General features: G+C 43.3%; 1 protein-coding gene across 2 annotated transcripts in view; it reads right to left on the bottom strand.

The window, feature by feature from the left end:
• The window catches only part of rap1gds1 (RAP1, GTP-GDP dissociation stimulator 1), a 33,468-nt gene extending 7,370 nt beyond the window's left edge, over nucleotides 1-26,098 (bottom strand). The window contains exons 1-8 of one of the 2 annotated variants that reach the window (XM_072375873.1): nucleotides 25,766-26,098; nucleotides 20,891-20,998; nucleotides 17,324-17,446; nucleotides 15,417-15,542; nucleotides 10,633-10,779; nucleotides 7,309-7,437; nucleotides 6,805-6,930; nucleotides 787-930 (exon numbers count right to left, since the gene is read on the bottom strand). In XM_072375873.1, the coding sequence (XP_072231974.1) occupies nucleotides 787-930; nucleotides 6,805-6,930; nucleotides 7,309-7,437; nucleotides 10,633-10,779; nucleotides 15,417-15,542; nucleotides 17,324-17,446; nucleotides 20,891-20,998; nucleotides 25,766-25,769 (907 nt within the window). In that variant the 5' untranslated portion in view covers nucleotides 25,770-26,098. The remainder of the gene's footprint in view (nucleotides 1-786; nucleotides 931-6,804; nucleotides 6,931-7,308; nucleotides 7,438-10,632; nucleotides 10,780-15,416; nucleotides 15,543-17,323; nucleotides 17,447-20,890; nucleotides 20,999-25,765) is intronic. The other variant, XM_072375874.1, reaches the window with a different exon arrangement.
• Between the last annotated feature and the right edge of the window lie 828 nt (nucleotides 26,099-26,926).

Genomic DNA, 26,926 nt, shown 5'->3' with positions numbered 1-26,926 from the left:
ACAGTACTGTGCAAAAGTCTTGAGCCACGCGTCCTTTCTTTATACATTGTCAGGAAAAAAAAACACATTATGTAGGGCAAGAACAGAGGTTTTATAATTCTGAGCTGGAACGTCGATATTTGGTATGAGCACCTGAACCCTCTAAAAGCAGCTACACACTGCCTTTTCAGCCACCAGGTCCACTTCCAGCCACACTCTGCTACAAGCATTTCAAGAGCTTGGCAACAAAATCTTGTTTGATGTGTGCAGACCGTAGAACGATGATGCCTGCTGAATTGTAGAAGGATGTGACTGTAAAGAGCAACACAGATTCGATGCGTCTCAGTGAAGTAAAGCTGATGGCCTTAAAATGACTGCTTTACTTACTACTTTGTATTAATACGTTAATGACTTTGCCACTCAGAAGTTGCAATTCCTTTGTCATTTTCTTCCGTGCAGACCTTTCTTTGGCATTTTATTAAAGATAAAACTAAAGAAATTGGAACAAATGATGTGTCTCTAAGTTGCTAAATCCTTTGTTCAAACAGCTTTGCACAGCAAGCTGCATTCTCTGTGCTGGAATAAAATCCAACCTTTTCAAGAAAGAATGAATTTCCAATTTCAGTTTCAAAGTAACAGTAACTGTGGGGGAGTCTGAGCATGGTGTCTGTGCTTCCAGAATGCTCTGAACCTGGATGATGATGATGTTTTTTACCCCTATCCTATCACTCAACAAATCCAGCAGCTGATCAATACCAAAGACACCAAGTACAGGCTTCTGTGAATTTATCAGTCCCTCATGTTTACCTCCAAGGAGCAGGAGAACCATGAGGTCAGAGGCAGTCTTGAGCTGGGCGATGTCCTCCTCCCGCTCTCCGTCCACAGTCTGAGCTACAACCTCCAGCAGACACTCCACCAGACCAGCCTCCACCAGCTGCAGCTTTATCACATCTGCCAGGGGAAGAGGACCACAGTGGCACACTCAACAAGTCTGCGCTGCATGTAAAGCATAGCCAATGGAACACTATGACTGCAATTTTTGTCTGTTCAAAAATATGTTCAGGAACTCAGGTGAACAACAAAAACTGCGCTCCAATGCAAGGAATGAGCCAATATCTACACTTACTGAACTGCCTAAAAAATAATGTGTGCATGTTATTTTCTACATTCTACACACCTTACTTCTTACAATGACCTTATTTCAAATACTGTAGATTCTGAGAAAAGTATTGAATTGATAAGTTTAACACTAATGATCTGGTATGAATGGAACTGAAGTGGAACGTCACCAGCTGAGTGATAGAAAGACGATGTGGAAACAAACATGAACAAGCTGCTTCTCTTACATGTGATCTGACTTGAATTCCATTTACATTTTTTTCTGTATGCGACTTGATGAGTATTTGAACAAAGCCTTTAAACTGTGTTTTCATTGTGTTGGAGACAGAATAACAGTCACCTTTGTTTATGTCAGTTTAACATTCATCATGACAGGCATCACTGTTCTCAGCTGTCTGATGAAAATGTCCACTCTCTGAGGGAGTTGTTCAGAATAACACTCTCCAGGGCTTCTCCAGACTCTTTCACATCTGTCACATGTGCTCAGGATGAACCTGCTCTCATCTGCAAAGAGCACCAGTGGTGAACCTGCTAACTGTGACGTTCTATGACAAATGCTAATCAATCTCCATGGTGCAAGGCAGTGAACACAGGGACCACTAGAGGGCGGTGGGCCCTCAGGCCACCCTCATGAAGTCTGTTTCTGACCGTTTGGTCAGAGACTTTCACACCAGTGGCCTGCTGGACGTCATTGTGTAGGGCTCTAGCAGTGCTCATCTTGTCCCTCCTTACACAAAGGAGTAGATACCAGTCCTGCAGATGGGTTAAGGACCTTCTACAGCCCTGCCCAGCTCTCCTACAGTAACAGACTCCTCCATGCTCTTGAGACTGTGCAGGGATGGCTGTCTTCTGGCAATGGCATGTATCGATGTGCCATTCTAGAGGAGTTGGACTACCTGTACAACCTCTGTATGGTCCAAAAACTGCCTGTTTATCAAGAGTAGAGCTGGATCATAACATAACGACTCACTTTTAACAGTTTGTAATTTGATCTCAACCAATGAAAATTAAACTTGATAGAATGGAGACCGTTTTCTTTGCAGTTGGTTTTTTTTTTCCAACTGAAAAAAACAAAACAGAAAAGGACAAAAGTCTGAAAGTAATACATATTTTTAAAGTTTTCAGTTGATACTGTAATGACATTCTGATTGTGAATGATTCTGAAAATACTGGCAAAATAAACAAAGCGTGAAGAATTATATGCTGCGGCTTTAACAAGTTTGGACGCGCACCTGGACTTGTTTTTTTCTGCTACCATTTCATGGTAGGGGAACTGAGAAAGGCAACTGTTGCTATTTCATACTCGTGTTTAGGACAACATTTCAATAATTCGATCAGTAATATCACCATTTTAGCCCTTGCTCTTCTTTAAAGAGTAAGTGTGAATTTTTAGTTCCTAATGACTAGTCTGCAGTGTGACAAATGAAAGCAGGAGAGAGGTTTCTTTTGAGTTAAGTAGGACGTTGCCCTGGAAACCGTCAGTCTGGAAGCACTCAGTGAGCCTGGTGTAGTGATAACACTTAGTAAGATGCTCACTATCTGCTGCTTAAACACACACACACACTGATACGTTCGAAAAAGAGCAGCAGAGTAAATGCAGGAGCTGTCTGTCATGACTGTGCAGTCTGGGAAGCATGATTCATACTGAGAGGAGAATTTACAGTAGGTGGTTTCATTTAAAAGCATTGCAGCACTGCAGTCTCTCACTGTTTTATATCTGAATATCTAGACTTCTTATTCACTGGTTATGGCTCCAGTATCCAGGTTCCAACTCATTTCTTCCTTTCCTTTTCTCCCGATTTATTACATGTGCACAGGCAGTTAGATTTGTTTGTTAAATGATTTTGAAATTTACTGTTGAAAATGAAGGCTACAATCTGACTCTGCATCCTGTAATGCTGCCAAAAAATTGCCAGAAGACTGCATTGTAAGTGTTGCATCTCATTCAAATCAATTACCACTAACCCAAAGCGCAGCCTTTTATACAAGCTGCAAACAGTTAGCATGTTTACATTACACTAGAAAAAAAATCATTCTGTTAACATGACCGAAACTGGGTGTTAAAAAAGCATGCAAACATGCCAGTTTGACTGAAATCCTATAAAATTGAAGCCTCCCATAGCTGGACAAACACACCCAGATAGTGTAGTTGGGATAAGAATCACTGCGGGTGTACGCTCAACAATGGGCTACGGTACTGCTCCATAGTTCCATCTTTGTGCATGTGCACAGCTGATTTGGATATCTAACCACCATCCTCGTCCCAGTGAACATGTACACGAGCGGAATCAAGTTGCTGACTGAAGTTTGTTGCATAACAATCTTCTGCATAACTTTCTCTGTGGGAGACCATTGTATATACTGTACAAGTGTAGCTGAATTCATGGCTCAAACGTGGTCTTCAAGTCACTCGATTGGCGATTTTGTCAGATGTCACCATGGTTACAAAATCTGAATTTTATCAGAGCAGATTGACAGTCTGGAAATGCTTTAAGTAACTGCCAGTTGTCCTAGTCTTAATGGGCTATTTAACCCACCAAAATGCAAAATGTAAGAGCAGAGACAGGGGAAGGAATTGAGATTAGGCCTTGAAACAACTTTTCTTAATCACAGCAGTTGAGAAAGAGTGGGGAACAAAAAGGTTAAAAATCTTGAGACTCTTAGTTTTGTTTTCACACAAACAAGATTCAACAAAATGACCCATATAGGTATAATTAGAGGATTTATTATGGTAAAGCTGCAGAGTTTATGCCGTCTCTATGATCCACCCCCCCAGATTAATTCAACTGACACTGACAAGGTTTGGCACACGTGTTGTATCCTGAGCAGCACTCTGTGTTTGCTGCAGATGACAGACGCCCAGCAAACAGATGCAGACGAGAAGGCTAAGCCACTTTATGAGACAAATACCCAACCATCGTGGTTCCGGGAAACTTAATTGCACTGTGGGTTGAATGTTACAGTAAGACAGGGGTTGTTGTTAACTGGTTGGTTTATGGTCCGACATCGTTATGGTTACCGCCTCCAATGAGTCATCAAAACTGAGTAGATCATTGCTGGAAGGCGTTCACTTGGACAATAGTGCAAATATTGAATACTGAGGGGTTTTACTCAGACCAAAATTAGCTTAATATTATGGGTGAAAGCCAGTGTCACCTGGATCACTACAAATTTAATGTAAGAACATTTGCAGGAAAACATAAGAACATTTTTTCTTACTTGCAAAATTATGCCCAGATTCCGAACAGTCTCTGCTTCATTTCTTCTGATAGAAAAGAAGATAATGAACTAAAGCTTTATAAACTGGTAGTCTGGACTGCTGGTGAAAAACTGAAAATCATGTGACATCGCTGGTTTTGAGCTGGAAAGGGACGCACTTTGTCCCGTATTACTGTGAGAGTAAAAGAAATTGTATTTTTGAATATAGTGAGGTGAGCCTCTATGAAGTTGTGTTTATGGAGTTTTTGACCATTCTTCCAGAAGCTCATTTGTGAGGTTGGACACTGATGTTGGACAGAAGGTCTGGCTCACAGTCTCTGCTCTAATTCATCCCAAAGGTGTTCTATCAGGTTGAGGTCAGGACTCTGTGCAGGCCAGTCAAGTTCTTCCACACCAAACTGGCCCATCCATGTCTTTATGGACCTTGCTTTGTGAAGTCATGTTGGAACAGGAAGGAGCCATCCCCAAACAGTTTCCACAAAGTTGAGAGCATTAAATTGTCCAAAATCTCTTGGTATGCTGAAGCATTCAGAGTTCCTTTCACTGGAACTAAGGGGCCAAGCCCAGCTCCTGAAGAATAACCCCACACCATAATCCCCCCTCCACCAAACTTTACACTTGGCACAGTGCAGTCAGACAAGTACCGTTCCCCTGGCAACCGCCAAACCCAGACCCAGAAGTGTGATTTGTCACTCCAGAGAACGCATCTCCACTGCTGTAGAGTCCAGTGGCGGCAGCTTTACATCACTGCATCCTATGCTTTGCATTGCACTTGGTGATGTATGGCTTGGATTGCAGCTGAGCACCTGAGAACGACTCATTCTTTCACAGATGTTTGTGGAAGCAGTCTGCATGCCGAGGTGCTTGAGTTTATACACCTGTGGCTAGGGATGGGAATTGTTAAAAATTTAGCAATTCCGGTACCATTATCGATATCGCTCATCAATTCTGTTCCTTATCGATTCTCATCCAGTTGTATACAGTACAAATATAGTACAAGTGGCTTTGGTTGCAGTAACACTTTAACTTCAAGTATACACCAACATTTTATCTATTTTCACCTCTGTCATTTTGAAATGACAGAGGTGTTGTCAGAAATGCCTCTGAGCCTGCCTCTGAGCCTGCCTCTGAGCCTGCCTCTGAGCCTGCCTCTGAGCCTGCCTCTGAGCCTGCCTCTGAGCCTGCCTCTGAGCCTGCCTCTGAGCCTGCCTCTGAGCCTGCCTCTGAGCCTGCCTCTGAGCCCGCCTCTGAGCCCGCCTCTGAGCCTGCCTCTGAGCCTGCCTCTGAGCCCGCCTCTGAGCCCTCCTCTGAGCCCACCTCTGAGCCCGCCTCTGAGCCCGCCTCTGAGCCCGCCTCTGAGCCCGCCTCTGAGCCCGCCTCTGAGCCCGCCTCTGAGCCCGCCTCTGAGCCCGCCTCTGAGCCCGCCTCTGAGCCCGCCTCTGAGCCTGCCTCTGAGCCTACCTCTGAGCCCGCCTCTGAGCCCGCCTCTGAGCCCGCCTCTGAGCCCGCCTCTGAGCCTACCTCTGAGCCTGCGTCTGAGCCCGCCTCTGAGCCCGCCTCTGAGCCTACCTATGAGCCTGCGTCTGAGCCTACCTCTGAGCCCGCCTCTGAGCCCGCCTCTGAGCCCGCCTCTGAGCCTGCCTCTGAGCCTGCCTCTGAGCCTGCCTCTGAGCCTACCTCTGAGCCTGCCTCTGAGCCTGCCTCTGAGCCCACCTCTGAGCCCGCCTCTGAGCCCGCCTCTGAGCCTACCTCTGAGCCTGCGTCTGAGCCCGCCTCTGAGCCCGCCTCTGAGCCTACCTATGAGCCTGCGTCTGAGCCTGCCTCTGAGCCCGCCTCTGAGCCCGCCTCTGAGCCTGCCTCTGAGCCTACCTCTGAGCCCGCCTCTGAGCCTACCTCTGAGCCTGCGTCTGAGCCTGCGTCTGAGCCCGCCTCTGAGCCCGCCTCTGAGCCCGCCTCTGAGCCCGCCTCTGAGCCTACCTCTGAGCCTACCTCTGAGCCTGCCTCTGAGCCCGCCTCTGAGCCCGCCTCTGAGCCTGCCTCTGAGCCTACCTCTGAGCCCGCCTCTGAGCCCGCCTCTGAGCCCGCCTCTGAGCCCGCCTCTGAGCCTGCCTCTGAGCCCGCCTCTGAGCCCGCCTCTGAGCCTACCTCTGAGCCTGCCTCTGAGCCTGCCTCACTCTTGCAATCCTCGTCAACTAACTAACTACATTATTACAGTCAACAGGACCTGGAAGTTTTACATTGCAGGACTCTCAAGTTTTGAATGTCCTTTTTGGTGAAACATAACCAAACTTTGGAGCGCTTCTGCCTCGACACCATGTTGGAAACATTCTGAGCCAAAAGAATGCACATGACATCATCGCGCAAATGTGTCAGACGTTAGCAGAACCTATAAACGGGATCGTTAGGCAGGCAGCCATGGAATCAAACTACTGGGAGACTTTTAAAAAAAAAAAGAAAATAAATAAAAGTGGAGAAAAGTAACATTACCATTTTCAGCAAGAGGAGCCAGAACCTCAAAGATCATTTCCTTCTTCTCGTGCTCTGTCTGCTTCTGGAAAAGACGCACCAGCTCCTCAGCAATGTTGGTGGAGGCAAACTGTTCTTTGCTGGACTCTGAAAACACAAGTGTGACAAAAAGGATCAGAAATGTTGCTTTCCAAAGTCTCTGAGTGGGTGTACCGATGCCTCAAGTTTTTGCAGGAGGAGAGATTAGGCTGGCAACACCATGACGAGTAGTTTAGTCAGTGTTGTTGGAAGTCTGATGAAGGTAAATTGCAACAGAGTAAAAGAGAAACAGATCTGGCAAACAAATGACCAAAAAAAAAAAGTATGTGTCAGTGTCCATTCGAGAATCTGCTCCCCAAGATATAAATGGAGGCCAACCTCACAGTTCTTTTTCAATAAACCTGAGAACAAGAGATCAAGAAAGCAAGTGAGACAGAACATCTCACACAAAACGGCCTGACAAAGGCCCAACAATGATATACTCACCAAGCTCAGCCAAATTCCCAAAGGCAATTAGACACATTTCTGTCAGGGCTGTGTTGTGGGAATGGATGCCTAGCAGCTTCACCAGAGTGGGGATCACACCCATATTGATCAGCTGGGCTTGTAAGGAATCTGCAAAAATAGACAAGACACAAGAAGACCGGCAGTCCATCCATTGTTCTAAACAGTCAATATGTCTGTGGACAAGCATTTGTACAGCCAATATGCTACACTTACGGTAATAAGTCCCATTTTAATCCCCTTTTAGCACCGTGTCCTGCGACTACATGTGACAGCACGTAACTTACTTTGAAAAGGTTTTTGTAAGAAGAAATAACACATTCTAACTTTTAAATGTTCACCACAGTCTAAAGCAGCACTCTTTGGGGTTTCATTGCCACAGCCTGTCCCACCAGAACATTGAGATTTTTTTTATGCTACAGAACTATTAAAAAAGTCTTGAGCCACTCCTCAATTCTTTATACGTTACCAGGAAAACAGGAAATATGTGCAGTAATTCTTTTAAATATGTAGAAACAGGAATATAAATCCAGAATATGAGGCAGAAACAGAGTTTTTTTTATCAATTCTCAGCAGCTTTAAAGGAAATATCTGGTCTGAGCTCCTTTATTCCCCAACACAGCCTGAACCCTCTGAGACAAGCTTTCTGTCATTTCTTTAAGGAGTCTTCAGGAATAGTTCTCCAGGCTTCTTGAAGGACATCCCAAAGCTCTTCTTTGGATGTTGGCTGCCTTTTGTTCCGTTCTCTGTCAGATGATCCCACACTGCTTCAATAATGTTGAGGTCCGGGCTCTGGGGAGGCTTCATCCCTCCATAAGACCTGTTGCCAGCTGAAGGTCCAGATGCATCTCTCAGGTCCTGTCAGGTCTTTGCTGGATTTTTCCTCTTTCTTAAGGACATCACTTTCAGATCCTGTTCATCTTAGGCCTGACACTTCTTCTTTTGTCCTCCACTTTCAGCTAATAGCTCTTTGGGAATCCCGTTTTTGGTGCAAAAACACTATTTTCTGTCTATCAAACTGTGCTATCTTTGGCATTTTTCATAGATGCAACTAAAGAAATGGGAACACAATATATCTTGTGAAAAAGTGAAAAAGCAGCCAATGTCCAAAGAAAAACTCTGAAAGACCTTCAGAAAGCTGGAGAACGTTTGATCAAGACTACTTTAAAAGAGTTCAAGATTATCTGACAGGCAAAAAATGAAGACATGAGGGGTGGATCAGGACTTCTGCGCAGCACTGTACATCGGTGACCATAGTACGTTTATTCCAAATCATGTGCTGACACTGTAATTTAGTAACCAAAAATGATTTAACAAATTAGGATACAATCTACAAAAAAAGTATTAAAACTTAACAGTTAAATTTCCTAAGAATGTAAAAGAAAGGGGTAGATATATTTGTCAGTAAGTGGGGAAGTTATCAGAAGCATGTGAAGAGCAAAAAGAAATCATTTTGATTAATTTCCATGTGACAAAAAAAGTCAATCAGAATCAAGAATCATAACAGGGCAGAGGAGAAGAGCAGAGGGGAGGGGAAATAGTCAAGTCATGACCCTGTCAGAGGCTTGCAGAATAAATACTGGAAGAAGAACGTTGTGTAAAAGCACAAGCTGAATACTTTCAGCCATTAGAAAGTAAAATAGTTCTGAGATGAAAGCAGTTTCCTGCATGGAACCAACAAAACGGAAGGAATTGCTACACGTTGCTAATAAACCAAAACTCTCATGTCTTGTACATGAAACCACTATTTCAGGTACAGCAGCTTTAAAACATTGCTTCCTGACACAATGACATCCATTACAAATGAGGCTAATCATTTCTCTTCAGGTTAGTGTGTCTGTATAGTGCCAGTTCACAACAAGTCATCTCAGGGCACTTTCTTCCAGTGTTAGCATGAAGCTTTCTCATTAGTAGTGCGTCATGAAGCGTCAGCCAGATGCTAAAAGCTGCAGGACACCATAAGAACGGATCCATTTTGTTAGTGTGACCCAAAACCTCCCATCACCGAGCCAAACAAATCCATCTGTGACCCAACGCCAACACACACCCTGGCAGGAGCTCTGAGTCTGTGTCATTACAAACTGTCTGCTCTCAACCAGCCTCGTTATCACAAAGCCCCGACTGTAGGACAAACCAGGTAAAACACGAGAATGCAGAGACCCATCAAATAATGTAGATGTGAACAGAACAGAGCACAGGTAAAAAAAAACCTCCTGTATTAAAAGAGAACCGCTTCACGATTGATGTCCTGCACCCCAAAGGAACAGTTCAACAAGTACAGAGCAGGAGTCAGGACAGGGTTAGACTGGTTTAGCTCCAAGACTCATAAGGAGAAGGAAGCAGCTGGTTAAAAACACCTTTAAAGCTCACCAACGTCTTGCTATTCATTAACAAAGTGCAACAATATGCTAAAAGTTCTGAAAAACACGACTGATGCTCACAAGTGTTTTGAGCAAAAGCTACAAGCACAAATCAGAAAAAGTTAGGATGGCAGAAAAATACAATGACTCTTAGAATGAAACAAAATAACAACTGAAACTGTTCCTCACTTTCAGTGCTGAGTGTCTTATAGGTGTTGGATGTACAATAAGAGAGCATGCAAAAATGGATGTGTATTAACAAAAGTTCTGATGTGCAAGAGACAAAATATCTCCGCTATAAAATTTAAATAAATCAAAGAGTTTACACTATTTTCTTTCACATTTTCCATACAGTCCCAACTTTCTGATTTGGACTTGTTATATAGTTGCACCAAAAGTGCAACAGAAAGTCAGTGAATAACCAGAGTGATCATCTAATGGGAGACAAAAGTGCCAATTCTTAGAAGTGTTCATATAATTGTCCACATAAGTGACAATCTGTTGGCGGTGCTAGAAAAACAACAACAAAAAAACATTTTGGTTTGAAGGTATGGGGGTATTGTAACCATCTGTACAGAATGTAATGGCACTTAATCCAAAAGCTGCTGAGATATTTGGGTCCACGACCAGCCGACAGACTGGCACTCCTCTGAACCATGTTATCATCTACCAGCTGAGTCCCAGCGCATGTTGCAAACTCACAGGGGAACAGTGGGAGGAACGTACTGCTAGGATGAAACCAAATATTAATAATGTGAGATTACCTCAGAGGTGAAGTTGAAAAAGCAAAAGAACGTGACAGAAAGAACAGGAGACAGATCTAAAAGCAGAGAAGCACAGAATCCTCTGGTTCAGTTCAACCCTACTGTCTGTGTGGAAGAAAGAGGACATCCCCTGATTAGTCGAGATGAGTTAACAATGGTTCTTGGGGGATGATGGTCATTACCATTATCATTGCTATAGTTCATCAGCATGCCACAAAAGACAGTCAAGAGCTTCTCATTTTCCGGCTCAGTATTTTGGGAGAGGGATTTAATGTGTTCAGCTACTATTTGAGCCCCTCCTGCCAGGTGAACTGCACTCCTGCCCTCATCTGCAAAACAAAGAGGCCAGGACACAAATCAACCACAAAGCAAAGGAAAAAAGCAAAGCAAAAATAACCACAACGTGAAAAAGATACATAAAAGCAATCTTAAATCATAGGCAGATGCTATACAAATCAATTAAACTATAAACAAAGGCTGTGAACAGTGACAATGCTGAATAAAACAAGTTGAATAGAAATAATTGTGAGAGCTACAGTCTTCTACAGTCTTCAAATTTGGCTCGTGGACCATGTGATAAACAGTAATTATTATTCTAATCATCTGAACCAATAGTTGGATTACTCAAATGCTGCAACTGCACAGAAAACCACTTTTTTTCCTCCAGTGTGTGAAGTTAAAGAATAACACTGAAGCTCTCCCTGCACATGCATCACTTTGCTGTAGCCAAGAAATAGAACTTTACACAATCAAAAGCAAACAAATGCCTGCAGTCTAATAAAAGAAGAGGCACTGGAACCAGTAAACATGTTTGGTGCAGTCAAGCCTTTGGCCGCTGAGTCCATTTCCAGATCCTCGTCCTGTGAAGAACGGTGTTGGTCTGTGATATTCATGACAGGTTCCATCAGCATTACCCTTTCATTTGGTTCTTTAGACAAACATCAAATACACAGTGATTATGACAGTCTCTGTAGGAGGGCTGTGTCTGGCGGGATAGTTGACAAAGCAGGCATGAGTCAGCCCTCTCAGTTTCAGCACACCCACTAATTTTGTTCAATTGTGGTGGCATGAAACAACTCAGCAACACTGCAGTGGCACGTGCATAATATTGCTGTTTCAGTTCTCCTCATGGCTTTTAAGTGAAAACTACACGTTAGTTTTTAAAAGTAACAAAGTAGCTGTAGAGAATCTTGAGGCACGTGCTAAAACAGAAGATGTGACACTGATTTAAAAGTCCATAGACAAAAGTGTCCCCTCACATCCATTCAGGCCTTTCTCTAAGGCAAGTCAGGAGGAGTGCTGTGGTTGGCAGATTCCACCATCTCTGAAGGAGGGCATCCAGTCTGGAAAACTCGGATTTTTGCAGACATATTTTACATTTTCTGGTTTCACCAAACACGGCTCTACTGTGCACACTGGAACAATTTGCAGTCAAGTGTCAAAAACCCTGCTACACAGTGGTAAAAAGGTGTGGACTGCTCCCCACAGAGTAGGAATGCCCAGAGTCTCACACTCCTTTGAACAAAGACGGGGATGGTTGAATGCCAAAAAACTCTACTTCCATATTTTTCTCACCGTCTGTGGTTATGTTCTTCACCATTTGTTTTAGTGGTTACAGTTGATCGCCACAGTGCATTCAGAAGGACAATGTCCATAAGTGATCACTGTAATTCACTTTTCCCGTTGACACTATTTCATCATGTTCAGGGTACAAAGGTTTTCCAAATGAGGCAGTGAGAAGCAGTCAGGGGAAGTACCTAATGGTGTCCTGTGTCTGTCCACAGCAGGCATCAACACTTCACTCATTGGTAGATGATGACGTGTGTGATTTTAAGGTTGGATATCTTGAAAAAGCTTAATTGAATGTTCCCATTTACATCATTACATGTAACACGAACTGAGACCCCTAATGAATTAACCCGTTTAATATGACAGAGCAGATCTTTTCAGTCATCCCTATCCACTCATTTTAGTGAGCATGCATTCTCTACGCTGCGGGAACAGAATGCCAAATTTGCTGAGATGACAATGAGCTGTTTTATCAGCCTTACTGCGTCTTCACACTCCTCAAGCATTCACCATACAACCATGCCCCCCTCCACTCTAACAAATGCCAAGTCCCACCAGACTGCACAGTTAGCTAGCTTTTCAACAAGATGAGAAACTATGTGCCAGAACTGACAGCTGTGATTAAAGCCTCTAAAGCTTGCAGCAAAATCAGGCCTCAACTCTGCAACTCACCCCTGGGGTCAGTCTTCAAACACTTCACTTGTAAACTCTTGGATGAAATGTCTTAGGGCAGAAATTGCAGAAGTGCAACATGAAGCACTTTAAATTACAATCAGATCATTGTCAGATAAATTTGACTTTGGTTTGCAAATCACTGAACTGGGTGCAAGTTATCACGTGCTAAACTGGCCCATTTTCCATTGCTTGCATCCATCTTTTCAACTCAGTTTTATTTCTGGTCCACAGACATCATGAAATGTAGTTATTAGTCTGTCATGTAACTTCACACATTTCAGCTAAAAAAACATTTACCTAAACATTATTTCAGAGTAGTTTTTGTCTATAATTGCATAAAAGTATAACAAACTCCATTTGCTGTACTCACGTATTTAATGCAATGTATAACGTTTATTCTACATCAAAAAGCTGGAATCACTGTGTCAAAAAAATATATATATTGCAATAAAAACTACCGTATTTTGTGCACAATAAGGCTCACCTGATTGTAAAGCGCACCCTCCATTATGGGGTCCGTTTCTGTACTTAACCCATACATAAGGCGCACCTGATTATAAGGCGTACATATATATATATATATAATGTTCTCTGATTGGTTTATCGCTGCCAGCACACGTAGTGCATGTATTACGTCCCTGTGTCAGCAGGAAATGGTCCGACGGTCGTTTTTACACTTATAAACTTATAAACTGCACATTGGTCTGCATCACCCACCTCAGACTGAAGAACAGACTCACTGGGACAGCATTAATGATGACACGGTTCAGTCGCTAAGTACGAGCTCGATACAATCTCCGCCCCATTCAGAGTGAATGGCTGGGATCCGCCTAACCCTGGATTCACACCGAACGCAAAGCGAGCGACGGAAGTGGCCAGTTGCCATTCATTTCCAATGTACGAGAGCAAAGAGGCACGGCAAAAGTGAACGTGGCGGTGAGCGGCGCGAAGGGAGAGTGGTGAGTGATGCGGAGGAGGCTAAATGCCCCGATGAATGCTCGGTGCTCCCCGCGGTAAGCTCAAAATGGCGGTATCCATGACAGATTTTGGAATTTATTTATGTTATTATATGGCTCACTGCCGTTTTTTTGGGAAAATTTAAGGCTTTTAGGTGCGCCTTATGGTGCGGAAAATAAGGTAATTGAATAAAATTGATATGTTCTCTTTTTTTTTTGCTAAAGCATTAGCTCATCTTGATCTTGATGGCAGCAACAGGTCTTAAAAAGGTTGGAAGTGGGCAAAAAAAGGCTGGAAAGGGAAGTAGTTCTGAAAAAAAAAAAAGCAGCTGGAGAGCACCTTAGAGAAGCAGACTATCTCAGAAGTAAAGATGGAGGGAGGTTCAGCAATCTGCAAAAATCTGCGTCTACAAATTGTGAAGCATTTTTAGAATAATGTTCCTCAACATAAAATTTCAAAGACTTTGAATATTCCATCACCTGCTGTACAAAATATCATCAGGTTTCAGAGAATCTGGAGACAACGCTGTGTGGAAGGGACCTTTGGACCTTCAGACAGCACTGCATGAAAAACAGGCCTGATTCTGTCATGGAAATCACTGTGTGGAAGAACACTTTCAGAAATCATTGTCTGTGAGCACTTTGTTTTCTCTGAGCCAAAGCTTACTTAAAATGGACTGAGGCAAAGAGGAAAACTGAGAGGGACCACTCAGCTTGTTATCAGGGCTCAGTTCAAAAGCTTGCATCTCTGATGGTATGAGGGTGCATTGGTGCCTATGCAACTGGCAACCTGCACATCTGGAAAGGCATCGTCAGTGCTGAAAGGTCGATTCAATTTTTGGACCAACATATGCTCCCATCCAGACAACATCTTTTCAGAGAAGGCCTTTCATATTTCAGCAAGACATTGCAAAGCCACATACTGCATCTATTACATCAACATGACTTTGTAGTAAAATAGCCCTGACCTGCCTGCAGTCCAAACCTTTTACTAATTTAAAAGTTTATCATAAAACGTTAAATACAACAAAGAAGATCAGCTAGAATACTTTATAAGACAAGAATGGACAACATTCCTCTCCCAAAAGTCCAGCAGCTGGTCTCCTCAGTTCCCAGTTGTTTACAGACGGTTGTTAAAAGCAGATAGGATGCTCTATTAGGTACATATGGCCCCCGTTCCAACTTTTTTAGATGCGTTGCTCGCACAAAAGTCCATATGAGCTAATATTTTTCATGAAATAGTAAAATGTCTCACTTTTCATATCTAATATGTTCCATTGTTAATACAAAATTGTTTTATGCCGTTTGCAAAAACAGTGCATTTTGTTTGTACCCCCACAGCATCTCAACTTTTTCAAAATTGGGGTAGTTTAAAGAGAAAGTTTTGCCTTATAGTGTCCACTCAATAATAAAATCATAACAATAACTGTTGGGCTTAACTGTGCACATCTTCTTATTCTGTATTCAAACTCAAACATGTGCAGGGATGATTTGATCTAAAACAAAACACAATATGACATTTTGCACTTTCAGTTTAAGCTGTGTTGGTTTGTATTGTGCAGTATGAACACTGAAAATACAAATGCTGATTAAAACTCCAATAACAAAGCAATTTATGAGCTTCTATCCAGTCCTCAAAATTAAAGAAATCAGCTGAAGTGTCGACCAACAGATTTATTTTTATTACCCATCTTCTATTAGCTCTGTGACAGTGATGACAAAGCACCTGATTCAGCGTTCCCTGACCAAAGCAAAATCCTACTTACGGCTGTCATAACAGATGTTGCCAAGAGCTCGGCCGGTCTGCAGTAAAACCTCCTGATCGGTGGAGCTTAACAGCTGAATTAGAGGAGGGATGAGGCCGGCATCCACACAGGGACTCCGCATAAACTCTGGAGAGAAGTAAAGATATTGAATAACAGGTCAGCTTGTGCTATAGCTTTGTTCAAATAAATAAAGCGAGTTCAAATCAACTCAAGAGACATCTTTTGCTATAATGTTTGGTCTGAGATTCAAAACCTAAGGATATTCAGTTATATATCATCAACAATAAAATGGAGAAAAGGTGGACTGTTAAATTTAGTTTACTGTCCTCTCTGTTCATTATCTGTCCTCGTTAGTTTTAGACTGGTGAAGGTGCCTTAGACTACCATCATTTTGCTGAAAATACAACCAGTCGCCTCCTCCATGTTATCAAGTTTTCAACCTCTCCTTTCTTATTTATCTGCCAACCAAAATAATCCCATTTTGATGTGCTGATGCTTAGGTTTTGCAACAAAATCTATGATGTTAATGTCAGCAAATATTATTGACATAGGAGATTCCAGTTGCATGTGAGTGGAACTGCAGACCTGGGTGACCTACAGAAAATATTTTGCTGGCCGAAAATGCATGGATGGATGGATGTTTTGGTTAAAACACTAGGTTTAGTTGTCTGTTTTTGGGTTATTATGTCATCTGTTGTTTGGATTTTCGTATTGTTTTTTTTAATTTATTTTTTTTTTTTACTGGTGAGTCTGTGGTCAGAGTTGAGCTGTGGTTTGTGGTCAAAGTATTACTTTGAACATCACTTGTGTCCTGTTGTCATCCGACTGATCTTCCTCATACTTTGATCTTGGTGTGGAGTGCTCTTATAAGAACTATATGAGTATGCGTACACATATTTTGGGTAGTCCACTGTTACACAGTCTACAGTCACAATAGCCACTAAATTCCAGATCACGGTCAGCTTAAACAATTCCTGTCAACTATGTGCAGATATGTCATAGTAGAGATGGGCCCTGTAATGTCAGCCTTTTTATTGACTTGAAAACAACTTGTTTGGATTATAATCGTATCTAATAATATATTCAATAGAACTGAACTGGAATATTTAACTGCTATTTAATCCAGCTTTTTTACCTTCTCTTAAAAGGTGCCTTGAGAAGACTTTTGTTGTGAATTGGTACTATATATAAAAAAAACTGAAGAGACTGACGCTTTCTATTCATGTGACCAAAAATAGAAAACAAAAATAATCAAGCATAAGAAATGATAATTGAAACTTTAAAACGACAATTAAAAATGTAATCAAATAGACAGAAAAAAGCCTTTTTTCCATTAAATGTTATAATATGGAGCTTTAAATAATCAAGTCCAACTGCATAAAGAAAATTGGTGGATAGTCTGTAGCACGGCAGTCACTTGGCTGATTGCAGACACCTCCGGAAGCAGTGACAGATAAATGCCAGCGGGTCGTTGCCAGGCTTGGCAAACGACTGGCGAGTGATCATTAGCTGCAGTCTTGGGAGCTAAGAACCCATTCATTATCATAACCTTTTCTTGCCTCAGGTTCTTTTCACGCCTGCTTTTTTCTGCTTTAAAAGCTTTTATTGCAAAAAAAAATGGTGTAAAAACTAACACTGCAGTTATAAAAGCTTTGTGTGCTTACACAATAACACTGACAGTTTGACTCTGAAACACCAAGCAGTTCCTCTGAAACCAGCCCTGCTCTTAAATCACCTGTTATTGATGAATAAGTTATTGTTTGATTCTATGAATGACCTCATTATCAATTTCTAACCAGGTTCCTCCATTTCTCTGCAAACAATCCAATCATTTGAGAACACACAGAAAAATAAATGATAAATGGAGCAACAGAAAGTGATGCATGAGCTTAGAAAGTGTATCTCACCATTTTTGGCCACCTCAGCAATGATGTTGGCTACTTTAGGGGTACAGGAAGACTGAGGATTTAGCAGGTTGGGGAACATGGGAAGAATGCCCATCTCCTGGACCTTCATGCTGGCCTCGGTATCTGGAGGAGGAAAAGAAGAGCCGAAGTTAATAATGTTAACACAAAGATGTTCGAAGCCCCTCTGTGCCTGGTCCTTGGCCATGCCACTTTGAAACTTAGGGTTACTGATGGGGAAACATCACAACAATGGACATTAAATGAGATGCATATATCTCACTTTGTATTTCTGTGCAGTCTGCATTCAGTCCAACATTTTTTGTCAATAATCAATAACAAAACTATTAGACCTTACAAAATCTGAACAGCCTTCAGGTCACTCTTGATGCACAGACTTCATCTGGACATAGAGTGACAAATTCCAACATCTCCTCTGCACCGATGCGAACTTTTTGAACGTTGCTTTACAGAAAATGCTCATAAGACTGGTTTAGGCTTTGTTAACGGTTGCCATTGTAAGCTACTTTACGCATGGCTGTAATAAAGAGTGTAGCAGTTTCTAAATAGAAACAAGAAAGACAAAAAAATTGTCTTCAGCCTTTTATTTTTTCAGCTTAGTATGACGATCACAGCATTCTGTTACAGAGACTTGAACATGTTATTGGGATTAAAGGAACTGCATTAGGCTGGTTTAAGTCATATTTATCTGATAGATTCCAGTTTGTTCTTGTAAATGAGGAATCTTCCTCACACGTTGGAGTAAGTCATGGAGTTCCTCAGGGTTCTGTGCTTGGACCGATTCTTTTTACTTTATACATGCTTCCATTAGGTAACATTATCAGACAGCATGGCATAAATTTCCATTGTTATGCTGATGATACTCAGCTGTACTTATCTATGAAACCAGATGAAACCTACAGGTTGGTCAGGCTACAAGCCTGTCTTAAAGACATAAAGACCTGGATGACTCAGAACTGTCTGCTTTTAAATTCAGACAAAACTGAAGTTGTTCTCTTTGGACCTGAGCGCTTCAGGGAGAAATTGTCTAGTTATATAGTTACTCTAGATGGTATTTCCTTGGCTTCTAGTTCTACAGTGAGGAACCTTGGAGTTATTTTTGACCAGAATTTATCATTTAACGCACATATAAAACTGGTTTCTAGGACTGCCTTCTTTCACCTTCGTAATATTGCTAAAATCAGGAACATCCTGTCTCAGGGTGATGCAGAGAAACTAGTTCATGCATTTGTTACTTCAAGATTGGACTACTGTAATTCCTTATTATTGGGCTGTCCCACATATTCTCTGAAAAGCCTCCAGCTGATCCAAAATGCTGCAGCCAGAGTTCTGATGAGAACTAACAGGAGAGATCATGTTTCTCCAGTTTTAGCTTCTCTTCATTGGCTCCCTGTTAAATTCAGAATAGAATTTAAGATTCTTCTTCTGACATATAAAGTTCTTAATGACCGAGCTCCATCATATCTTAAAGATTTAATTGTAAGATATTTTCCTAACAGAGCACTTCGCTCCCAAACTGCAGGTTTACTTGTTGTTCCCAGAGTTTCTAAAAGTAGAATGGGAGGTAGAGCCTTCAGTTATCAGGCCCCTCTCTTGTGGAATAAGCTGCCAGTAAATGTCCGGGAAGCAGACACCCTTTCCACTTTTAAGATTAGGCTTAAAACTTTTCTTTTCGATAAAGCTTACAGTTAGGGATGGCTCAGGTAATCCTGAAACATCCCATAGTTAAGCTGCTATAGGCTTAGACTGCTGGGGGACCTCATCTGTCACACCTTTCCTCACTTTGCTCTCTTCTTCCCCCTGTTTAATTTCAAAATTGATTTTATGTACATGTGACATTATTGTGGTTATTAACCTATGTTTCCCTGTTCCAACAGATATCCTTTGAATGGCGTTATGGTGTTTTTCCCCCCTCTTTTCCCTCTTTTCTGTCTTCTCAAACCCCAGCTGGTCGAGGCGGATGGCCACCCTTCCTGAGTCTGGTTCTGCCAGAGGTTTCTTCCTGTTAAAAGGGAGTCGTTCCTTTCCACAGTTGCCACAGGCACGCTCAGGACGGGAGATTGGACTGAAGACACATTTCGGTGCAATCTGTTGGTTTCCTTAGCTAGGATATTAATTTCTTGAATTAGCTCTATATGAATTAATTGGATTATGATTACAATGAATTGAATTCCAATTGGCTTGAATTGGACTATATTACTTAAGTGCCTTGAGATGACAATTGTTGTAATCTGGCGCTATATAAATAAAATTGAATTGAATTGAGGGAATTCTTTCATGTCGGCTAGAATTGGACCCGTTTGTTCTTTGAAGACAGACCTGGTTCATGTCAAAAATGGCACAAAAGCCATTTAACAGAAAGCTAAAAAAAAAAAACCCTAATACCATTGTTTCCAACAAGTTTTTCTGACGTTCAACTTAAAAAACATGCACAACAATATGAGCTTGAACTAACTGATTAGCATGCTACCGTCAGAAGCTATTAGTGCATCCCAATACAAAGACATCATATTTCATTTCTCCTCATTTTGAGCTTGCATTGCGTAGCTTTAAGGCTAAGCCACTGTTAGCGGGAGATGCTATGGTGCTGAAAAGATGCAGATTTTTTTGCTAAAAACACAAAGCAGTAAATTAAAAAAAAGAATTCAGAGTGAACTGATTGTTTCTCTTTGTTGATGAAAACAAAGGAATGGGTGGTTATATATTGATTTGAGATTAAACTAATTGTTAACAAGTGAATTGTAATCCAACTGAAAGTGAGGACAGCAAAGCATTAAATCTCCATTTGTAAAATCTGGGAAGAATGACGAAAAACAGGCAAACAACGTGGCAACAAATCAATGAGTAGGTTGGCCAGCCAGGTGGGTAGGCACCTTTGTTAGTAGTTCATTTAGATTAACATCCATCCATCCATTTTCTACACCCGCTTAATCCAATTTTAGTATCGTAGGGTGGCTGGAGCCTATAGGGGTACACTCTGGACAGGTCGCCAGTCCATCACAGGGCCACACAGAGACAAACGACACAAACAACCATCCACGCTAACTCCTAGGGACAATTCAGAATCACCAGTTAACCTAACATGCACGTTTTTAGACGACGGGAGGAAGCCGGAGTACCCGGAGAGAAGCCACGCATACATGGGGAGAACATGCAGACTCCACACAGCTGGAGATCGAACCTGGAACCCTCTGCTGTGAGGCGATGGTGTTAAATTAAGATTAACACGTTAGGTTAAATCAACTATTATGGTGAACTGTGTATGTTATACAGCCAGCTATTCATCAACACCAATATCAGCTAAACATGCAACAGCAAAAGCACAGGAAGCTGGGAAAGAATGGCTCACTGCTCAGCTGTCTGGCACACAATGTCTCACACATTGGAGCACAAGCCAGACCTCATCTAACGACTGCTCTAGTCATATTTGAGTCATCCTGAAAATATACTTGTGCTGGTTCTGGATCAGCGTAGGCAGATTCTTTTTTAAAGACAAAGAGATGAGTGTTTCTACTGCACACCAAGTGGAAATCTATACTTTGTACTCACTGTTGCTGGCGAGCGCCTTGAGCAGGCAGTCCAGACAGCTCTCCATGCTGTCAGTGGTGCTGTCTGTAGAGGCCAGCTTCAGCTTCTCCAGGGCTTCACTCAGGTTCTCTAAAAGTAGTTCATCACATCAGACGTGTCAGTTCTCAACATCTTCAACCACATGACAGAAGTAGAGTAATGCTATCTGAATGACTTCTTCCCTGACCTGTTAGGTCTTCAGTAAAAATCCATTCAAAACCAGTGCAAAGAAATATTCAAGGGCTGAGGTAAATTTTTCAAGTGCAATGTACATTTGTCATCTCCCAGTTTAATACAAGAGCATATGTGACATCCTAATCTAAATAGAATGTTAACTGCTTTGGTGTTAGCATTTCTCCCCGTCTGATGCCTGTTTATCTGGTGGAGAGTGAGAACACACAATTTAACCAACTTGAAACAGACACTTGGCACCAGGACACCCTTGGCCACAGTTCGATGATCGACTTTGTGGTTGTATCGTCTGACTTGCGGCCGTATGTCCTGGACACTCGGGTGAAGAGAGGGGCGGAGCTGTCAACTGATCACCACCTGGTGGTGAGTTGGCTCCGCTGGTGAGAGAGGATGCCGATCAGACCTGGCAGGCCCAAACGTATTGTGAGGGTCTACTGGGAGCGTTTGTCAGAATCCCCCGTCAGGAGGAGCTTTAACTCCCACCTCCGGCAGAGCTTCAACCATATCCCAGGGGAGGTGGGGGACATTGAGTCTGAATGGGCCATGTTCCGTGACTCCATTGCAGAGGCGGCTGATCGTAGTTGTAGCCGTAAGGTGCCTGTCGTGGCGGCAACCCTCGAACCTGCTGGTGGACACCAGTGGTGAGGGAAGCCATCAAGCTGAAGAAGGAGTCCTATCGGGCCTTTTTGGCCAGTGGGACCCTGGAAGCAGCTGATAGGTACCGGCAGGCCAGACGGGCTGCGGCTGCGGCTTCGGCGGTTACTGAGGCAAAAACTCGGGCCTGGGAGGAGTTCGGTGAGACCATGGAGAACGATTTCCGGACGGCCTCGAAGAGATTCTGGTCCACCATCCGGCGTCTCAGGGGGGGAAGCGGCTCACAGTCAACACTGTGTACAGTGGGGACGGGGCTTTGCTGACCTCAACTAGGGAAGTTGTGAGTCGGTGGGGGGAATACTTCGAGGAACTCCTCAATCCTACCAACACGTGCTCGGAAGAGGCAGAGTCGGAGAGCTTGGAGACGTTGCAGAGGTGGTCAAAAAGCTCCTCGGTGGCAAGGCTCCGGGGGTGGATGAGGTCCGTCCTGAGTTTCTCAAGGCTCTGGATGTTGTAGGGCTGTCTTGGCTGACACGCCTCTGCAGCATCGTGTGGACATCGGGGACAGTGCCTCTGGACTGGCAGATCGGGGTGTGTTCCAACTATAGGGGTATCACACTCCTCAGCCTCCCTGGTAAGGTCTATTCGGGGGTACTGGAGAGGAGGATCCGTCGGATAATCGAGCCTTGGATTCAGGAGGTGCAGTGTGGTTTTCATCCTGGCCGTGGAACAGTGGACCAGCTCTACACCCTCGGCAGGATCCTTGAGGGTGCATGGGAGTTCGCCCAACCAGTCTACGTTCGACCGTGTCCCTCGTGGAGTCCTGTGGGGGTTGCTCCGGGAATATGGAGTGCCGGACCCCTTGATAGGGGCCGTTCGGTCTCTGTATGACCGGTGCCAGAGTTTGGTCCGCATTGCCGGCAGTAAGTCGGATACATTTCCGGTGAGGGTTGGACTCCGTCAGGGCTGCCCTTTGTCACCGATTCTGTTCCTAAGTTTTATGGACAGAATTTCTAGGCGCAGCCAGGGCGTTGAGGGTGTCCGATTTGGCGACCTCAGAATCGGGTCTCTGCTTTTTGCGGATGATGTGGTTCTGTTAGCGTCGTCAGGCCGTGACCTTCAGCTCTCACTGGAGCGATTCGCAGCCGAGTGTGAAGCGGCTGGGATGAGAATCAGCACCTCCAAATATGAGACTATGGTTCTCAGCCGGAAAAGGGTGCAATGCTCTCTACGGGTCGGGAATGAGATCCTTCCCCAAGTGGACGAGTGAGGGACGAATGGAGCGTGAGATTGACGGGTGGATCGGTGCAGCGTCTGCAGTGTTGCGGGCTCTGCACCGACCCGTCGTTGTGAAGAAGGAGCTGAGCCAGAAGGCGAAGCTCTCTATTTACTGGTCAATCTACGTTCCCATCCTCACCTATGGTCACGAGTTGTGGGTAGTGACCGAAAGAACAAGATCGCGAATACAAGCGGCCGAAATGGGTTTCCTCCGCAGGGTGTCTGGGCTCTCCCTTTGAGATAGGGTGAGAAGCTCAGTCATCCGGGAGGGGCTCGGAGTAGAACCGCTGCTCCTCCGCATTGAGAGGAGTCAGATGAGGTGGCTCGGGCATCTGGTTAGGATGCCCCCTGGACGCCTCCCTGGGGAGGTGTTCTGGGCACGTCCCACTGGGAGGAGACCCCGGGGGAGACCCAGGACACGTTGGAGAGACTATGTCTCTCGGCTGGCCTGGGAACGCCTCGGGGTCCCCCCGGAAGAGCTGGAGGAAGTGGCCGGGGACAGAGACGTCTGGGTTTCTCTGTTAAAGCTGCTGCCCCCGCGACCCGACCCCCAGAGAAACGGTAGATGATGGATGGATGGATGAAAACAGACACTTCAGAACCAAAAACAGCCAATCAGAACCAAGTAGGGGCGGGACTTCATTAACCATGTAACGATGAGTGATAGAACTTAACAATCGTCTAACAGGATCACGAAACTTTAACATTTATTTTTAAGTCGATAAATAAAGATATGTCCATGTTTTTATACAAAACAAGAAGAATTTTCAGATCAAATGCTTCTCGAGTTACATTCAGACTTGAATCCATTAACCGCATATAAATATATTCAAAGCCTCACATTCTGCTCTGACCTCTGCTGTAAAATTGCATTCAACAATACCGCATTATCTCAATGGTTATTTTGGCCGATAAACCAAAGGATTAGCCACTGAATTTTTTGCTAATGTACCTGTTCATTTGGTCATGACACTATTTCAGACGCTGAATGACCACATAATATCATCCGTTATCCTAAATCTACCCAATTTCATTCCTCCCTTAAGTAACTTGCTGCTTTAAGTATGATATTTTACTCAAGTTGTTCCTGTTTTCAAGTAAAAGGGAACTGCAGTAAGAAAGTGTCAAACAAGATCTGAGGAAATTAAAAACAGTCACAGTCACACTTTCAATCGCAGGAACCTTTTCTTTGGACGACGCAAGGCGTAAGGGATGACGTTGTTGATGACATTGAAGGATTTTGCTTTTTTTTCAAAGTCCAACACGAAACATAGTAGTGTGCACTGCAAATTACATCGAGCACATGTTCCGACAAAGACAGGAAGACCACTAATCTTCATCATCACCTGAAGCAGCACCACCCGTTTGAGCGCGGAGAATGCAAACTTCTGCAAAGACAGCCCGGAACAAGTGCTGATCTTCCCCCAATCACAAGGCCTGTGCAGCAGCAACAGAAGACCACAGAGTCTGCTTTATCCAGCGCCGTATGACAAAAAAATCTTAGAGACACCGTGATTTTACAAATGCTGTAGCTTATTATATTGCAAAAGACAAGCTACCAATAAGCACAGTGGAAAATAAGGGGTTCATGTGGATGCTAAAAATTATGGACCCGATATATATATATCCATATTGACTGATATAAAGAATTTTTAAAAACTTTTTTTTTCCCATATCGTCCAGTCCTAGTTTTAAGTTTTTTTTTTTAGATAAGCATTTTCCTCCACTGAGAATCTACACATCTCATTCATCTTAGGTTAAAGGTTAGCTTCTACTATGCAGTGTTCCCATGCTTCAAAGTGTTCCTTTTCTCTTCTTTTTACTCTATTCTGAGCACTACATGTCATCAATCTGCTGCCATGTTGCGAATAGATGCTGAATCTATAAATGATTTCATTTTAATCATGTGCAACAACTAAGCTGAATAGGTGCAGAAAAATTGCGTAAGGTTTGCAGACAGTGTTGCAGTGACCTGCTTAGTGCACTACCACATCCCTGCATCCCTGAATGGCTTCTATCAACTGACATAAGGGATCAGATCTTAGAAACATCTCATAGACCATGTTATGCAAATTTATCTAGATTCGGTTCAATGTGATATAGTGATGATATTTAATGAATTTACAACATATATTTCAAGTTAGTTTGCACACAATTCTATGAAGATGTAACAGTAAAAATTTAACAGTCAAAGCTTGTGCTCAAGCAATCATAAGCAGTATGTGTTCACCATAATTTAACAGTAGAAACACTAATATCACAGGGAGAAGTGCAGTATAAACTGCATCAGAAAGTGGGCTGCTTAATCCTCTTGCATAACAGCTGTGGAGATGGAGGAGTGCCTTCTCCACCATCAGCAGCACACTGCCATTTCAGGGGGTGTACATTCATTTCACAGCTGGGACCTTCGTCCAAGTCCCAGCTGCATCACACAGGAGCAGTGTGATGGCTGAGGCAACATACAATATTTGAAGAGCTAGCATTGCTCCAAGAGGGAAAGTAGAGGGCGGACAGTGGATGGAGAAGCAGAGAAGCTACCCCACCCGAGAAATGCGCACGCACGCGCGTGAATACACGAATCTGGTTAGAGTCAGCTTTTTCTAACAGTATTAAAACGGAAATCGGTAAAGTTAACAGAATGAAGTAAGACTAATATGTGTCACAACGTCAACCATCAAACACGTTGCGTCTCGCAGGCGTCTTCCAATAACCATTTCCAGCTTAAACTAAAAGGTGAAGACTACTCTGGTTTGCCAACTCGGCTCAGAGTGGGTTGGTTGACTGTCTACTCACCCATCTCAGCAAGATCTTGCTCCGGAAAATAAACCGGGGTATCAGAGTGTGTCCGTAAAGCGAATCGCACTAGCCAGAGGCCCCACTCTTCGGCTCGTGAAGTTAGCGGGTTGGGGTTAGCTAGCTAGCAAACCAGTTTAGTAGCGACAGCAGCCACCGGTCCCGACGGATAGTCCCGCTCAGATAGATGCTGCTGTGCAGCTGCCTTTACACCGGGGACTACCAGGTTAACGCATCAGACTTCCTCTCATGGCCACATCAATAGTGAAAAGCCGCGGACTGGCGATTCCCTGAAAGGCTGGCTCACTCTAACATATCAGAGTTAAGTTAGAAGACGGGATGAAAGGTAGAACTTCCGGTCACAACCTTCAAAATAAAGCATTTATGAACATGTAGAAAATTGTCAGCAGGTGGCAGTGGAACCTCGAAAATGTCAGGCGATATGACATCTCTTTAAATTAAGCATGACTGTTTTTCAGGGCGGCTGCACGTGATGGTTAGCAGCGTCGCCTCATAGCGAGAGGGTTCCAGGTTCAACACCTCCCGGCTGGAGCCTTTCTGTGTGGAGTTTGCATGTTCTCCCCGTATATGCGGGGGTTCTCTCCGGCTTCCTCCCACTGTCCAAAAACATGCATGTCAGGTTAACTGGTGTCTCTAAAATTGTCCCTAGGATCGTGTGTGTGGTTTTTTGTCTCGTTTGTCTCTGTGTGGACCTGATGGACTGACGACCTGTCCAGGGTGCACCCTGCCTGCATTGGTAGTTTCATAATCCCACTCAAGCAGTTATACGTTTCTTCATAAATTGTCTGTTGAAAAAAAAAAGGAAAAGAAAAACTGTTATAGCTTGAAGAAAATTGTACACATTTTTACATACTTTATCATTTGTAGAAAGCCAGTGTCCTCAGAAGACATAAAATAAGCCATAATATGACTAAAAAGATAAAAAGTGGATGTTCTTTTGAAATGATACCTTGGACAATGTGCTACTTGCACACTGCTGCTCTTGAGTTTTCTGGAGTTTGAAAAGTCATAGACTAGTTTACACTGTTGGGCCTGTTAGTTCTTTATTTCAGATAAAGATTGTGCAATTTTGAATAATTTGATGTCGAAGTTGTATTGCACGGGGATGTGTTCACCTCTGTACACTGTATTGTTATGTAT

The sequence above is a fragment of the Leuresthes tenuis genome, unplaced genomic scaffold, assembly GCF_036924035.1.
Source record: "Leuresthes tenuis unplaced genomic scaffold, fLeuTen1.0.hap1 SCAF_22, whole genome shotgun sequence".
Lineage (NCBI taxonomy): Eukaryota > Metazoa > Chordata > Actinopteri > Atheriniformes > Atherinopsidae > Leuresthes > Leuresthes tenuis.
Note: the sequence above shows the minus strand (reverse complement) of the source record. Positions and strands in the feature narration are given on the sequence as shown.